Source organism: Sinocyclocheilus grahami, unplaced genomic scaffold (genome assembly GCF_001515645.1).
Source record: "Sinocyclocheilus grahami isolate Dianchi unplaced genomic scaffold, SAMN03320097.WGS_v1.1 scaffold2639.1, whole genome shotgun sequence".
In the NCBI taxonomy this organism is placed as follows: domain Eukaryota; kingdom Metazoa; phylum Chordata; class Actinopteri; order Cypriniformes; family Cyprinidae; genus Sinocyclocheilus; species Sinocyclocheilus grahami.
In genome coordinates this window covers 21,747-39,918 of record NW_015507818.1, presented here as the reverse complement: position 1 = coordinate 39,918, position 18,172 = coordinate 21,747, and the positions used below count along the sequence as shown (strand labels likewise).

Below are 18,172 nucleotides of genomic sequence, written 5' to 3'. Positions count from 1 at the left end.
ACACTCTCTCACACACACACACACACACACACACACACACACACACACACACACACACACACACACACACTCTCACACACACACACACACACACACACACACACACACACACACACACTCTCACATGCACACACACACATGCACTCACACACACACACACGCTCTCACACACACTCACGCACACACACACACGCTCTCACACACACGCTCACACACTCACGCACACACACACGCTCACACACACACACGTTCACACACAAACACACACACCCATAAACTCCACACCAGCTCCTTCATTCACAACAACCAACTGACAGTGTTTAGTTTATTTTATTTTATTATAGTTTATTTTTTAATTATATTTTACTTTTTCATTTGTATTTCTCTTTATTTTGTTTTTGTCTGGGTCATGTTTCAACACAAAATCTAAATCTAAAGAGTATTAAATTACATTTTGCATTAAGAAAATTAAGCCTACCTTTTACATTGTGACTATTTTTGACAATTAAACACATTTTACCCTAAATTTTCATGTGAAATTTATAATTTAATAAATCATGATACTTCATTGATAAAAAATCAGAAAGAATGAGAATTACAAAAATGAACTAAACATATATTTAGATTTCTAAAAAACAAAAATTTTTGTAATTCAAATGAATATTATTTCTGATTCTTATTAGTCTAATCCTGTTTTTTTTATATATATATATTTTTGATTAGCATAAATTAAAGTATGATAAATAAATTATGAATATAAATTATGTATGATGATGAATATAAATGATACATTTAAATTCTCAAAAATAATGACATAGGATTATTTATCATGCCATATCTTTTTATATATAATTATTGTTATCTTACAAGTAATGAGAATTGTGAATTGGGTGTTTAATTATCATGAAGATAATGCAAAACATCTGAACAGTTTAGTGAGCTGTGTCTCAGTATTTGTGTCACTCTGAACTCTGAGATCGCGTCAGAATGACTCGAGCAGAATTACAAGCTGTTTTTCTTGTTCCTGGTGTTTTATGCAACTTGATTTTCAGATTGAGTTCTGATCATTCATTAACAGAAACATGGTATTACCGCAGTAAACGATGCCATCGGTGTGCTCAAAATCCAAGTGCTTTTATTCATTCATTCATGTTTGAAGCGTTGGATGATTGTTCATGACTGTTTTATTTGTATGATAAAAACGGTGCAAATGTTCTTCTGGATTGAACTGGATTTGAAGCCTTAAAATGAGCTTTAACCATAATTTACATTATTACTACAGTAAAATCACAGTAAATCTGAGTGGCTCTCGTTTAAAATGGATACAAACACACACGGATAACTGCGTTTCTTTGTCCCAGAGTTCAGCTGAATGTGGAAATATGACTGTGATAATGTTCAACTAATGCAATATTACTGACCTGCGTTTGTCCTTTTGTTTGGGATGAAAGTTCAATGAGCATGATTTATGAATGACAGGATGTTCTGTATTTTCCTTTAATAACTACTGCTACATTTGCATGTTTGACTTGAGCAAACAAAAGCAATGACAGAAAACCCTGCACATCACTGTAGAATACAGCCGAGTAATAACTGTAATCACATGTAGCTCAATGATTTAAAAAAATTAGTTTGTTTTAATTTCTCAAACTGGTCATATTTGTTTTTTTGGCTCAAACGGTACGAAACTCATTTCTTGTCACACAGATGCTGTAGTTTTGATGTCCATGAATCGCTCGGGGAAATTAAGTAATGTCTGTTAGATTGATTGAAGCAGTTCTGATTAATGTTTATATCATTTGCTGCACTGAATTGTATTTCTGCTATTAATCAATTTTCTAAGAAAATCACTTTAGGTCTCCTGTCATTTGTTTGTTGTTTTCTTGCTCAGATTTAAGAATTTTTCAAAAATAAAAACTGAAAAATAGAAATATAAAATGAGATTTTTTTTAAAGACAAAAATGTAAAAGTAAATTTTTTTTTTCTAAATATTTCTCAAGTTATACATTACAAACTCTTACAGATACAAACTTGTAATGTTTTTGAAGTCTTTGCTAATCAAGGCTGCATTTATTTGAGAAAAAATGAAAACCATAAAATCGTAAATATTATTCTAATGTAAAAGCTGTTTTCTGTGTGAATGTGTTACACTGCAATTTATTTCTGTGAACTGCAGTCTTCAGCGTCACATGATCTTCAGAAATCAGTATAATATGCTGATCTGCTGCTCGAGAAACATTTCTGATTATTATCAATGTTGAAAACAGTCGTGCTGCACAATATTTTTGTGGAAACAGTGATGCATTTTATTTTTCAGGATTCACAGATGAATAGAAAGTTCAAAAGAACAGCATTTATTTGAAAGAAATCTTTAGAAATGTTATGTTATAAAAAATATCAATTTAAAAATAAAAATCCCACTGTAGTGTATTTAAAGACACGTGTATATAAATATATTTTCCCAACATCTGAAACTGATTAGGAAAAAAAACAGCACACATGATGTTTAAAAAATAATTTATTGTTCTTTATGTACAGGAAATATAGAAAACGGAGTAGAAAAGTTATTGTCCAGGAAACTCTCTGTACACTGCATTGAGCAGAAACTCCAGGCTTTAAACTGTACAGATGAAGAACTCAAGAGTACCGAGTCGTGCATGAAACCAGATCAAATCCTCAGTCCACATGAGATAACAGCATCAGTCCTGTGACGTCAGAGGGATTGTGGGTAATCTGTACCATGAACACGTCCGTGAATCACACACGGAAGCTCTTTGGTTTGTGAACAACATGATCGTCAGAAATACTGCGACGAGAGGAGGAACCGCTTAAATCGGCCCAACCACATTTTATGGGGTTTTGGGCACTTGTCAGCTGGTTTGGGAGCCACTGAACCAGCTTAAACCAGATCAGGCCGGTCTAAGCTGCTCTTTTGGGGGAAAATAAAACATTAAAATAAAGATGCATCTCATTAAAGCGGCTAAATACTCAGAGACGACTGTCAAAAACGCATAAGAGCTACAAGAAGAATACAAAGGCATTGATAAATGTAGATGATTTGGTCCGTTGTGAAGGCAGCGCTAACAAGACGAACACTGAACATTAATACTGACCATCGTTCAGATATCATAAAACACACACGTGAGAGAAACTCAACCCCGCGTCCGTCTCTTTGTCCTGCCGCTCAAATAAATACACAGAAAACCTGCAACAACGCAATTTAGAGAACACAAAACAATCGCAATAATGCATTCAGACGAGCTGCTTGTCTGAGATTAATAATCAGAAATAGACATTATCATGGCTGTAAAATAATAACGCATGTGTTTATGTCTTCATGAAGACACAGGAGCGTCCTCAGCTCATCGATGGGTTTACAGCTTAAAAACAAATAAAAGCAGTCAGCTTCGAAGCTGCAAACATGATCCGGATCAGACCTCACAGAAATCTGCGTCAGGGCTGATCATTCACAATTAACATTAAAACATGAAGCCGTCCTCTCAGACACCAAACTAACTCAAACCAGTTAAAACACGTGATCGCTCCTGCTCATCGGCACTGCAAAAAATAATCACTTTCTCAGCATTTTGGTCTTCTGCATTTCTGTTTTTGTGTTTTCCAGTACAAATATAGAAATATACTTAAATCAAGAACGAAATGACTGTATTTTGCTCATTTTGATGAGATATTAAATCTTGTTTTCTGATTAAAAGAAATTAAGTAGGTTTAGGCTTCAAAAAATAAGTGTACTTTTTAATTTGTAGAAAATTTTGAGAGAACATAAAAGTAAAAAATACACTTTATACACATTTTTTAATCTTGGCTGTAAAATAATGTTGACAAATAAATAATGTGTTTGTTTACTTTGTTAACAGCCTTTTTTAAGCCCTTAAGATATTAAGTCATGATTTTTATCAATAAAATTATCAAAATGAAGCAACTTCATGCTTAAAGCAGGAAAAAATAATAATATATATATATATGATGAAAAACAGATAGTGATTAAAATGGCATATTTAAGATTAATGACAAAAAAAATCACCATCAATAATGAATTTTATCATCTATCTTGTAAAATAATTTTGAAAAACAAATACTGCATGTGTTTGATTACGTGAACGGTCTGAAAAAAATGAAAAAATTATTCTTGCTTAAAACAGGAAAAAATATGCACATATGGGTCAAAAATATATATATAATCTTGCTTTCCCTTATAAACGTTTTTTGACCACATTGGCAGATTTTTGCTCGTTTAAAAGAAAAAAAAAATCACTTAATTTTCTCAACTTATAAGAAAAATTATATCACTCATTTATTTATTTATTCATTTTTTAGCAAAAAAGACAGATTTACTTTCTTGCTTTAAGCATAAACTCACTTCATTTTGATTATTTTTATCAGAAAACAAGTTCAAATCAAGTGGTTTGCCTCTCCAGTAAATGTATCTTGATTTCAGAAGGTTTGTTCGTACTGGAAAAGACAAAAACAAAATAAGACAAAAAAAACTAAGAAAGTGATGTTTTGCAGTGTGAAAGTGAAAAGAGCAAAACATGATGCTTTTGACCACAGGATGCTGAAAACACAGCAAAACACACACACACACGACACTGCAGTCTGGACGAGCTGGAATAACACACACACACACACACACACACACACACAGAGAAAGATAACGCGTGTCCGAGCGTGTCAGGAGAGGGTGCAGTCGTACGATCCCTCCTCCAGCGGCTCCTCCTCCGGCTCCTCCTGCGGCGTGTCGTCCAGGGGCCGGGCGTTGGCTCCGGCGGGGCCGTCCAGAGGCAGCGGATGAGCAGACGCCACGGCCCCGCGGGCGTCCTCGGCTCGGGGCAGCAGCAGCAGCGGCGGCTCACTCAGTTTGGACGCTCCGGCCGGCTGGAAGGCTTCGGGCTGAACCTGCTCCACAGGAACCTCCATCAGCTTCAGCAGCTGAGGACGAATCAGGCTCAGGAACGGCTTGTAGCCCAGACTGACAGCAGAAACACAGAAAGAGAGCATCATTAATCTCAGAACCTCCAGAAATCCCACCACCATTGCAACATTAATTCAGAGTGCTGGAGCTACATTTCTCAAACATTACACGTGCGTCCAGTTTACTAACATCCAGACAAAACAACTAAATTATTCAGTTTATGTGCAAATTATAATTGTTTTTATGTTCTAAGAGATGATGACTGACATCATATAAACAACAAATAAATAAATAAAAAATTGTAAATAAAAATATTTTAAATATTTATAATATTTATATATATATATATATATATATATATATATATATATGTTACAAAAGATTTCCATTTCAAATAAATGCTGTTCTTATATACTTTCTACTCATCAAAGAATTTTGCAATATAGTAATATTTCACAGTATTTTTGATCTAATAAATGTTAAAATAAACATTATAAACTCTTACAGATACAAACTTTTAAATGGCAGTGTATAAATTGAAATAAATTTTTTTTGACATTTTAAGAAAAAAAAAAAAGACTATTTTAAAAGTTATATAATATTTTCTCATTATATTTATATGATTAGCCCTTTAAACACATTATACAAATACATAAATCTTTACTATATGAAATGCAATTTGCCAGTGATACTGACCAATCAGACGAGGCCCACAGGTCGACCGCTATCAGACCGGCTCGGATGCTCTGGACGGTTTCTGATGGGACTTCTGGACTGTCCAAAAACCCCACGACCTGCTTAATGACGCCGGCGTCTCGTAAGATCAGACCGATGAGCACACACCACTCCAGACAGCCGGCCTCCATGAAGACGTGCAGCAGATACCTGACAGAAGCACAGCAGCGTCTCATCAGCATCGACTCAAGCGGCTGGGTGAATGTCTGAACTATTGTCAGTCAGTAGATCTCCAGACTCACCGCAGCTGCACCTGACTCTTACGCGGCCCTTTATTGGCCAGCTCCATGGAGATGTGCTCCAGCTCTGATTGGCTGAGACTGAGGGTGGAGAAATTCTCATCCACCATCGTCCAATCACCATCCACCATGGAGCTGGTCTCAGTGAGGTCCGTGGCTGAACCGATGCTATACTCCTCTCCTGATAAACAGAGAAAAACATTAGACAGATAGAGAAAGAGATAGAGAGATGACAGACTGATCTTACTCACCTTTGTTGATGAGAGGAGAGAGAAAGGCCTCCTGCGTCTGCGGTGCTCCGTGAGAGGAGGCGGAGTCCAGTTCCTTTGACACCGCCCCCAAGCCGTCCAGCCATCTGTGATTGGCTGTGGTGACCTGAGGGGGCGTGGTGTCCATGTCACTGTTCAGCAAACTGTCCGCAGACTGAGACTTCAGCAAACGAGAACTCAACACTGCGATGAGAGAGATGATCATGTGACTGGTCAGTCATAACAGCTCATTAAATCTTAAGCGGTGCAGCAGTTACAAACACAGCCTGTTTACATGTAAGACTAACATTATATTTTGACCTTAGTGGAAAAAAATACAGATGATATATATATATATATACACACACACACACATACATACACGTGTGTGTGTGTGTGTGTGTATGTATCCATTTATAAAAAGTTTTAAGAGAAAAAAAAAAAAAATAAATGATACAACTTTTTATTTTTACTTCTAAATTTATATATCAAATTTAGAGAGAACTTGATTTAAAAAATAAAAGTAATCTTATTTATATAATAAAAAGTATATAGATATGTTTTATTTGTACTTTTTAAATTATATGTATAAAATTTAGAGAAAAAAAATTAAGATGATTATATATAAATACATGTAAAAAATTTAAATGTATAATATATATAATTTAAAAAATATAAATTTTTATTTCATTATTATTTCTTTTTATTTTTTAGTTCATATAAAAATTGAGAAAAAATAAAAGTAAAAAAATATAAAGAATCATACCTCAATACAGAAACATTTGCAGTTTAAAACCAGTTTCTTGTGATACTGATTATGACATTGTAAGTGGAAAAACCATTCACATACCTGGACGGCAACGTCCATTCTTTAGCGGCGAGTTAATGGAGCATGCTGGGATTACAGGAAATGGCCACAGAAAGTCTTTATGCAGGCATTTGAGGGCGGTAACAAAGTCGTCGACCCGGGCCACCCGCATGCGCTCCCGACACAGCCAGCCAATCAGCTCGAAGCCCAGCTGGGCGGAGAAACAGCCCAGATCCCGCAGTCTGACCTGCTCCAGCAGGTGCCGCGCATGACGCCACAGCATCACATCAATGTAGAGATTCTCTGCAGAGTCACTGTCCTTACACCAGCGCTCTCCGCTGAGCACAGAACACACACACACACACACACACACACAATATAAGCCCAACCACACTGACAAAATAATGTCAACACTCTGTGACACAAAGTACAAGATACTAGTAATTAGAGCTGAACGATTCAGAGAAAAACAGGATTGCTATTGTTCTGATAAAAATTGTGATTGTGATTTAAAATGCAAAAAATAAAATAAATAAATAAAAGGTCCAGGTTTGCTGTGGTTGTTTGTAGTAATAATCATAATAATAATAATTATAATAAAAATAAAGTAATAATAATCATAATAAAGATCATTATAATAATAAAAACAATACTTATAATGTTATATTAAGTATTTTTTAATTACTATTATTATTTTTAATAATAAAATAAAAATACTTTAATAATGAAAACATAAATAATAAAGATCATTATGATACTATAAACAATAATAATATTGATATTATCTTTGATTAAAATCAAAATAAGTATTTCTATGTATTTTTACAAAATGTTCATTGTTAAATAAAGAATATAAAAAAATATAAAGTAATAAAATAATAATTTTTAAAAAATGTTTAATTTTAATTTACAGCCCAATGGTAAAATTCCAACATTTATGGCAAATAATAGTACAGCCTTGCTAGGCTCCTATGAACACAGTCAAGGTCCTCTCATTTCTATATCAGAGCTGAAAACAGTGTTGACCAGCAGCATTTAATTCTAGATTATGATTAAAGACAAGAATTCTAGAATCTTTTTTTCTGAACCGGTTCAACTGAGTGACCTGACTGACTCAGGCCTCCCAACACTGTTTGAGAGAGAGTCTAACTAGCTATATTTCCATCACCCTGTTTTTATGTGCATTTTGAAGTATCGCATCAGAAATGAGTGATGGAAATGGCAAATTTTGAATAAAAATCCCTTAATTCGCAAAAAAGTTTAAATGCGAATAAAAGATGGAAACGCATTTGCCGGGTAAATTCCTCCATGTGCATCAAAAAAGTCATGTGACTGCGCTATGGGACGGCAAAACCTACCCAGTGGACCGATCTCGTTCCTCAGCATCTGAAATGTTGTTATGGTCATTCTGAAATGTCCGAGCAGTCTGTCATCAACGCATTTCTGTAGAATTGCCTCCCAGAACTTACACGACTGCGTTCCCAAACAGCAGCATCCGCCTCCGCAAGCAATGACCGCATTTATTTTGTTTCGTCTGCTCGCTCTGAGGCGCAAGTCATTTATTATATAGGCCTATGAAAATTATTATATTCAGGGGTTTCTCCTACTTTTCATAGTGATATATGTGACCCTGGAGCACAAAACCAGTCTTAAGTGTCAATTTTGTGAAATTGAGATGTATACATCATCTGAAAGCTGCGTAAGCAAGCTTTCCATTGATGTATGGTTTGTTAGGATAGCACAATATTTGGTCGAGATACAGCTATTTGAAATCTGAGGGTGCAAAAAAATCTAAATATTGAGAAAATCATCTTTAAAGTTGTTCAAATGAAGTTCTTAGCAATGCATATTACTAATCAAAAATTAAGTTTTAATATATTTACGGTAGGAAATTTACAAAATATCTTCATGGAACATGATCTTTACTTAATATCCTAATGATTTTTGGCATAAAAGAAAAATCTATAATTTTGACCCATACAATGTATTGTTGGCTATTTCTACAAATATACCCCAGTGACTTAACACTGCTTTTGTGCTGCAGGTCACATATAGCCTAGCGCCAGTTCTACCTGGAAGTGACGATTTTGTTCTCTTTGACTCGTTGGATGGAAACGGTGCTTATTCGCAAATGTTTTATGCAATATTTCAATTTTGCACATAAGTTAACATATAGCACATAAGTTTGCACATAAGTTAGCAACTTTGGATGGAAACCCCGGCTAGTGTCTGGTAAAGATATGCGTTACCCTTTGGAGGACGGGCCGGATGGCACGCTCAGGGTCTTCTGCAGGTTGAACTTCCCGCCGGCGATGCTGTCGGCCGACTGAGACAGACTGATGCTGCGGTTCCGGAAGAACTCGAAGCCGCCCGTGGAGCTCTGCTCCTGCAAACACAAGCCGTCACCACAGGAGCTTCCACACGCAGCACCTCAGAGTCCATCATCATCATCATCATCATCATCATCATCATCTCACCTGTGTGGTGGGTGTGCTGGGCGGAGTCTCGCTCTCCCCTGAACCAATGGCCTTGAGGAAGCGGATCATGTGACGACACAGATCCCATTTGCCCTGTTCCAGAGCCGTGTTGAAGAGCAGAGTGGCGTGTTGGCGGCTGACCGCCGGGACCTCCATATTCTGAGAGGAGAACACACAAAAGGAATAAAAATATTAGAAATAAATAAAATGATTTAATAAGATACCCCCCTCTCCCCGCAGATTGATGTCTTCCCTTATCATACATCACGCAAACAGAGATACATGATTGTTCCACTAGTTCATTCAGAAAAAAGAGACATTTGCAAATACCATTTTTACAAATAAATAAATAAACAATACTACAAATAAAACCAAGATCATCAACACAAAACCAAGTAAGAGAACAAAACATAAGCAACATCCGCCACACTGTCAAATCTACTGGAGAGATTTATGATTTTATATTTAGACATGTGAAATTAATTATCTTGTCTTCATTTTAACTGCTAAATCTGGTTCTCCTTCACAGAAATACTTTAAATACTATAATGAGCAAAATAATAATTTTATTTTGATAATAATTAATTAATTCTATAGTTAAATATTAAATAATAGTAGGTTAAAAAGGTTTGTTGTTTGATTTTTCTTTGATGCCAAAAATCATTAGGATATTAAGTAAAGATCATGTTCCATGAAGATATTTTGTAAATTTCCTACCATACATATATCAAAACTTAATGTTTGATTAGTAATATGCATTGCTAAGAACTTCATTTGGACAACTTTAAAAGTGATTTTCTCAATATTTAGATTTTTTTACACCCTCAGATTCCAGATTTTCAAATAGTTGTATCTCAGCCAAATATTGTCCTAACAAACCATACATCAATGGAAAGCTTATTTATTCAGCTTTCAGATGATGTATAAATCTCAATTTTACAAAATTGACCCTTATGACTGGTTTTGTGGTCCAGGGTCACATATATGAAGCATATCGTTTCTAATCACGAGGTTTTGGCCTCACCTGCAAGATGATCAGGTAGGATGCAGCTGTGTCCAGATCCTGTGCCATCAGACACTCCTCGAACAGGTCTTTGGGGTTCCCCACGGCAGCGAACAGGTAGTTCCACAGCGCGTATTCGGTCTTGCGCGCGCAGTGGACGATGGTCTGCAGGAAAAGCGGGAACTCAGTCACGAACTTGGCGACGGTGGGCAGCAGCGGGTCGGGGATGGGCTCTCGGGACGTGGCCTCCTCCTCCAGCACCACATGCACCATCAGCTCCAGAACGTGAGGGAAGTACGGCAGCATCGCACAAGACTGCGCCAGCATCAGCGCCTGCTCGCCCAGGTTACGCACCAGCAGCTGTCTCAGGATGTGATGGAGGTAGATCTGGGACGTCCGCTCCACCGTGCAGAAGGGAAAGAGCGCCTCCAGCGAGGACGAGCCGGGCCCGTCGAACAGCACGGTCTCGTTGGAGGCGCCCAGGATGAGCGCGTCCTCGAACAGCACGGTGAGCGGGTAGATGTTGATGTGGAAGGGCAGCATGATCCGGCGCGACAGGAACGAATGCGGCTTGCGGTGGTCTCGCGGGAACAGAGGAAGCCACACCTTCATGCCCGCCTCGCCGCACGACAGCCACAGCGCTTCCATCAGGTGGCGTTTCTTGCGGTTGCTGCGGCAGGTGGTCCAGACGTTCTCCACGCACTGAGCCAGAACCACCGGCGGACAGAAGGGAAGCTGCCGGAGGAAGACAGGTCGAGAGTGAAATAACTCTTCAGCATCAGAGGCTGACAATCACAGAGTGCAACAGTGATGATGCAGAGTTACTATGCGGTTGCTAGGGTGCCAAAGTGGTTGTTCTGGATAGTTGCTAGGTAAAAAAGATCAGCTACGAGGTGAATCACAACATTACAAAAATTGATTTGAAGGAAAATTCTATTTAAAAGAATAGTTTAACCCAAAAAGATATTTTGAAGAATGTTGGTAACCAAACAGTTGCCGGTAGCCATTGACTTCCATAGTATAGAAAAAAATAAAAAATAAATACAATGGAAGACAATGGCTACCGGCAACTCTTTAGGGAAAGAACTACAATTCCATGAAACATTGCGAACGACAATCTAAATAAAAACAATGGACAAATATAAAACCAAATAAAAAAACGAATGAAATAAAAAAATAAAATAAACATAAAAAATAAATACAAAACTATTGATTTAAAGACGTATTTTGAAATAATAAATTTTACATTTACTGTAATATACACATATTTAGATAATAATGAAATATTAAAATAATAATAAAATTTAAATATTTATATAAAATTTATATAAATATAATATTTTACATAAATATAAAGGAAATTATATGGACTTTTTTTGCATAAATTATATAAAAACAATTAGTATATATATATTGGTGGAGATTTCTCTGCAGAATCATGGGTAATGTAGTTTTTCACCAGGAATTCTGCTGTTAAATGTGATTATTTTTAAATAAGTTGAAATAATGCGGGTTGATTAGCCAGCTCGAACTTCACAGTAGGTCTGTCTTTAACGATTTATGAGTTATTGCTAAAAACCAATTCCTCTATGGAGAAAATGAATGGGATTTTTAGTTCTGTAACCCGACTGTTGCCCTCAATGGGATCAGGATGAAGGGGCAGGGCATCAAACTCACCAGCTTCGTCTGATTGGCCGGCGTGTCTTTCTCTCGTACCTGTGGGCCGGATCGGTCTCTCTGCAGCATGATCAGCTGACCGGCCAAATTCAACAGGATGCTCTCAGCCGAACAGGCCTGACACACACAGATGCCTCATGAGTATGAATACATACGTGTGTGTGTGAGAGTGAGTGTGTGTGTGTGTGTGTGCGTGAGTGAGTGAGTGAATGTGCGTGCGTGTGTGTGAGTGAGAGTGTGCGTGTGTGTGAGTGTGAGTGAGAGTGTGCGTGAGTGAGTGAGTGAGAATGTGTGCGTGTGCGTGTGTGTGACTGAGTGAGTGAGTGTGTGAGTGTACCTGCTGCGGGGCTTTGAGCGTGATGCCGGTCTCTGTCCGTACTGACGTGAGGGTCACAGACACCACCAGACCGGGGTGAGGAATATAACGGGACATGGAGACCTCCTGCAGCAGCTCCACACTGGCCGATGGGTTTGGACTGATGACACAACAATCAAGAAATGTTTATAACAAATACAAGAAACACCCATCCATCCTAACAGCTGGGTCATATCTATGAAGCACCAAATTTGAAATAATAGAAATACATGCAATTATTCAGTCAGATACACTCCACCCTTTCTATTTACTGACATCTTCCATTATTATGAAAAAGCTGTTTAGGAAAATCAAAGTTTGGAAAAACATGATTGATGCATTAGTTCATTCAAAATATAAATAAATAAATAAAAATAAATAACATACACAATGAGACATTTGTAAATGCTATTTTTTTATAATAAAAAAAACACAAAAAAATGCTAATAAATCAATAAATATGAACAATAAAAAAACACACCTACATAAAGTGTAATTTGGAAATTGCTCATTTGTATTATTTACTTTAATAAAACAAAACAAATAAAGAGACGTCTGGAAATGGTCATTTTTATAATTAAAAAATTAATAAAACACAAAATATAACAAATAAATCAATAAAAATGAACAATAAATAAAAAAATAACACGACATATAAATAGATAAAACATTTTTTAGTAAAAAATATAAATAAAAAAAAAATAAAATAAAATTGCTCTCGTTGATTTTTATTGCTTCCATTGTCCTCATTTGTAAGTCGCTTTGGATAAAAGCATCTGCTAAATGACTGAATATAAATGTAATACATACCATACAGACAGAAATGCTAAATTATACATACATCTGTACTGTTGCGTGTAAAAAGCAAAAACACTAATAATCTGAACAGTATATAATCTGTAAATATAATAATTTTAAAAACAAATACACATTTATTTTCAGAATATTAGCGTCTTTGCTTTTTACACACATGCAACAAGATCAGACATTCATTGAACCATTTAAATGTAGCACTAGTTTTGTGAACGTGAATGTTATGACATGGTTTAACAATAACTGTGGTGTTTTTATGCATATTACAAAATAAACTAGCACATTTAAACACTGATTGTGGATTCAATTATCGTTCCTCCATATATCTGTGAGTGTGTTTCACCTGTTGTGCCGTCTCTCGATGCTGTAGAGGCAGATGGAGCAGTCGGCCCGGAACAGAATCACCACGTTACGAAACACGTTCAGCAGCAGCGTGTCGGCGTGAAGTTTAGTGACGCTGGCAAATGCGTTATCCAGGTTAGACGAGCGCACGTATAACCTCAGCTACAAGCATGCATCAAGAAAACACATCAATGTACAGTTCAATCAACACTGATAAATGACAGGAATATTTACTGACGTATTCTTGCCTCTTCCTGCCGGTCAATGAAATTGTAACAGGCAACAACGACAAAGTCGTTCCACCACGTGAGACCTCCCGTCACAGTCATATTCTGCTCCTGCAAACACACATAAATGTTAGAAAGCTTCCACCACAGGCTCTTTCATGAGTTGTTTTCCTTTCAAATGAAAAGACCTACCTGTGTGACGTTACCGAACAGTTTCCACTTCCTGGTATATAAAGAGTAATGTGCAATTCCACGACGGCCAGCTACGGCCACACACTGACCAGACCAGTCTATAGCTGCGAACTACACACACAAAGATTAAACGACTCGTTTCAGGAAAAACTGTTTTTATTTTTTTTTAACAAATGGAATGTTTATTGAAATGCTCATTAACATGTCCGCCCATATTTGCATATCATCACACATTCATTATACAGCAGCTTCACCAGCACTGCTGATTGACAGAGTGAACTACACCAGTATATAAAGTTATCTAATCAAAACAGGGGTCATTTACATATTCAAGTCTTAAAGGTACAGCAGCAGGAGTGTGAGTCAGAGGATGGAAAAATATTTATCAGAAACTACAAAATAAGGCCAGAAACTAACATATGTAGACTTGAGGAATAATTCAGTGAATGGGTGCCGTCAGAATGAGTCAAACAGCTGATAAAAACATCACAATAATCCACACCACTCCAGTCCATCAGTGAACATCTGGAGAAGACAGAAGCTGAAACAAATCCATCAAGATGTTTTTAACTAAAATACGAGTCCATGATCCATAATAACGCTTCCTCCAGTGAAAAAGTGGTTTGTTCTGAATCAGGAGAGAAATCTGCACAGATCAAGCAGTGTTTAAACGGCTCTAAACAAATATGTGGCTGGATTCTGATGTGAGAGACAACAGGAGATGGACTTTTTCACTGGAGGAAGCGTTATTTATTACTCATATTTTGGCCGGAAGCACCGGTTTGAAGTTAAAAACGTCTTGATGGATTTGTTTCAGCTTTTGGTTTCTCAAGACATTAACTGATGGACTGGAGTGCTGTGGATTAATTGTGGATTATTGTGATGTTTTTATCAGCTGTTTGGACTCTCATTCTGACGGCACCCATTCACTGCAGAACATCCATTGCTGAGACACTGATGCAATGCTACATTTCTCCAAATCTGATGAAGAAACAAACTCATTTACATCTTGGATTGCCTGAGGGTGAGTACATTTTCACCACATTTTCATTTTTGGCTGAACTATTCCTTTAAGAGTTAAAAGACGGTTCTTACCCTGATGGGCCAATTTGTCTCTAGATATGTGCTGTGAATCTGTAGAGAGAGGTAAATCGCATGTCAGACTTCAAAATGAACTAGACCCACTTTGTATTTTATTCAGTGTATCTGTTTGATCTGGGAGCGTGTGATCATGTACCTGAACCACCTGCCAGTGCTTGTGGCCCAGTAAAGTGCTGAGACCCTGAGAGAGAGGGGTGGACGCTGACGGCCGGCGCAGTGGACTGCCACCACTGTCCCGCGACGGGCTCTTATCCGGCACACTGTGAGCCTGAGTCGGGTCTCCACAGGTCAGATACAGACGATCCTCCCCATGGAGCAACACCTGCTCCTGATTACTCTGATCACACATGCATGTAAAACCTCGCTTACTGTCACTGTCAGACAATTCTGATTCTTCTTGATCTCTGACACACATCTGATCATGTTGCATGTGCATAAACAGCAAAAACACATACAGGATTAATTTGTCTGCATCAAAATGTCCTTCTTAAGAATGTGAAGCGTGTGTGTGTTCACGCGTGTGTTTCTCTTACCGTGCACGGGTTGACGGTCAGCGCACTCTTAATGAACTGAAACTGTAGAATACCGGCCTGCTGGAGTTTCTCATCTCCTTCCGCTCCGTCGGGAACCGGAGTCGCGTCCGTGCTGCCGATCACCCACAGATGGTATCCCTCCACACCCCAGCTCTAAAACACATTCACACGCACACACATTTATCCAAAGTGACTACGTTGCATTCCCTGGGAATCGAACCCACGATCTTTGCATTGCTGACACCATGATTTAGTGTTCGACTGATATAGATTTTTTTAATGACCAATGTCGATATCTTAGAGAGCAGGGTAGCCAATGGCGATATACAGTATATGTATAATATCATACTTTTAATATAGTAAAAAAAGCAAGTGCTTGCAATAAAATTGTATTTATTTTACATAATATTTATATATATTCAAATAATAATTTGAAAATTAATAAGGAGAAAAATTTATTTGATAAAAAAAGTGCAGAATAAACAAGTAAAATAAAAGTTCGGTGCACTGTCAAAATAAAAGTCCCGCTTCTGAGACGTCAGCCTAACAGGAAAACTTATTGGCTCAAGCAGATAACAAAAAATTTACAAATAAAAAAAAAAAAATTAAAAAAAAAAAAAAAAAAAAAAAAAAAAAAGGCAAATATCAGCCGATATATCGGTCTTGGCAACATATCAGTCAACCACTATCTAAACCACTTAACTAAAACAAAAATCATAGAAAAAAAAAACTAATTTCATTACTTGAAACAAAATAACAATTTACTGAAATAAACTAAGTTTAAGTTTTTTTATATTTTAATTTCAACTAGTTCACAAGGCAACATTGAAAATCTAACAAAAAAAAAGAAAACCAACATTGCAATATTAAAAAAAACTTTAGCTAAATAAACTAAAACTTAATAAAAATAGACATATTTAAAATGACATATTGACTAAAACTTAAATTAAAATGAAAACTGAAAATATAAATATAAAATCTATTTTAAAATATTAAAAAAAAACTATAGTAGTACATCAGTGATACTAAGATAACACTGATGCAGTACAATAAACACACAGAATCAAAACTGTTCAAGAAAGAAGTAGTGCTCATTAATAAGACCATGTTTGCGCACTCACCATAGAGCTGATCTTCAGAGGCTCTTTCTTAGTGCCGTCTGAGCGATAGCTGTATCAGGAAAACATCAAGAAAAGACCGAAATCAAGTATCAATGTCAACACTCATCATTAGTGCCGTCACTATCAGAGTGAACTTTCTGGATGATGGGTTTGACAAACGTATTGCTGACTCAGTAAATCATTGGCGTGAGTGTGTTTGTGCGACTCACGCAAAGTCCTCCCCGAGTGTGCAGATGAGATGAGCTCCAAACACACTCCACAGAGACAGACCGCCACAGTCCCACGTCACCATGACAACACTGCAGTCCGGAGACCAGCGGATCATCTTCACAGGCCCCGTTTTATTCCAGATATCTGGGACAGGAGCACAGAGAGAACAACATGTAGACGCTAAAATGAGCCGAGAAAGAGTTTTAGATAGACTGAATGATGGAAAATGTTCTGGGAATTTGGTTTGTTTGTGTTGTTTTTCCCCAATATCTTTGTTTAAACAAAAACTTTACACACACACACACACATATATATATATATATATATATTAGGGGTTGCACCGACTAATCGACTTCAATGCTCTGCCATGACGCTTTAAGCTTGACGTAGACTAGTCGCTGGTCCTATAGAGGGTGAAACAGGATAAAGAAATCTTTGAAGGACTTCCACTTTTACACTCTGTTTCCAAACAGTTAAAATTACAAATAAATGCATACTCTGAAAGCGCTCCACAAGACATGTGTGATTATATTACTGGATGCTTGAAATTGAACGGGAGAATGCATGTTTTAAACAGCTTATTGTGCAGGTAAGTTAATCGCCGTTCTAATCTAATGTGCTGCTGCACTGTAACGTACACACATAGGCTACAGACAGTAGCTCGTACATCACACACAGATCGAGAGCACACAGTCATTCAGCGCGGAAATGTACTGTCAACAATGTTCTGTGATTTCTCAATAAAATAGCTTAGAAACTGAAAGGTTCAAGCATATATTTCTTAACTAAATCCCACAGCTTCTATAATAGTAGAGAGACGCTGCCAGGCAGAATTAATTCACACACGCAATCGCTCTTAATGCATTCATATGAATGTAATCTTTACTGTGATACTTTATCTGTATCTGATTTAGAATGAGCAGAAACCTGTGATATATATAACGACCCAAAGACAAAAAGAACTGATAAAAATGAGCTGTTATTTATATTTATATATATATATATATATATATATAACATAACATCAAATCTTTTATGTAAATACAACTGGAAATAAAACAAAAAATGAAACTGAAATAAACAGATGAAAAAAAATTTATAAAAATAAATGAAAAAAAAAATCAAACACAAAAACTATTAAAAGTGACAGAAACAAAATTT

General features: G+C 36.8%; 2 protein-coding genes across 3 annotated transcripts in view; one reads left to right on the top strand and one right to left on the bottom strand.

The window, feature by feature from the left end:
• LOC107575436 (endoplasmic reticulum metallopeptidase 1) overlaps positions 1-212 on the top strand; it is a 27,373-nt gene extending 27,161 nt beyond the window's left edge. Inside the window, exon 16 of one of the 2 annotated variants that reach the window (XM_016261813.1) lies at positions 173-212. The gene's annotated coding sequence lies outside the window, so the exon portion shown is untranslated. Of the gene's footprint in view, positions 1-37; positions 75-172 lie in introns of those variants that run through there. The other variant, XM_016261814.1, reaches the window with a different exon arrangement.
• A 4,064-nt stretch (positions 213-4,276) lies between these two features.
• LOC107575433 (RAB6A-GEF complex partner protein 1-like) overlaps positions 4,277-18,172 on the bottom strand; it is a gene marked incomplete at its 5' end in the record, with an annotated part of 18,718 nt that continues 4,822 nt past the window's right edge. Inside the window, 18 exons of the mRNA XM_016261809.1 lie at positions 4,277-4,987; positions 5,627-5,815; positions 5,908-6,085; positions 6,156-6,356; positions 7,003-7,298; positions 9,210-9,346; positions 9,438-9,596; positions 10,462-11,175; positions 12,118-12,234; positions 12,455-12,593; positions 13,629-13,789; positions 13,876-13,965; positions 14,047-14,157; positions 15,142-15,180; positions 15,284-15,484; positions 15,681-15,833; positions 16,802-16,850; positions 17,011-17,155. Of these exons, the coding sequence (XP_016117295.1) occupies positions 4,690-4,987; positions 5,627-5,815; positions 5,908-6,085; positions 6,156-6,356; positions 7,003-7,298; positions 9,210-9,346; positions 9,438-9,596; positions 10,462-11,175; positions 12,118-12,234; positions 12,455-12,593; positions 13,629-13,789; positions 13,876-13,965; positions 14,047-14,157; positions 15,142-15,180; positions 15,284-15,484; positions 15,681-15,833; positions 16,802-16,850; positions 17,011-17,155 (3,377 nt within the window). The remainder of the gene's footprint in view (positions 4,988-5,626; positions 5,816-5,907; positions 6,086-6,155; positions 6,357-7,002; positions 7,299-9,209; positions 9,347-9,437; positions 9,597-10,461; positions 11,176-12,117; positions 12,235-12,454; positions 12,594-13,628; positions 13,790-13,875; positions 13,966-14,046; positions 14,158-15,141; positions 15,181-15,283; positions 15,485-15,680; positions 15,834-16,801; positions 16,851-17,010; positions 17,156-18,172) is intronic.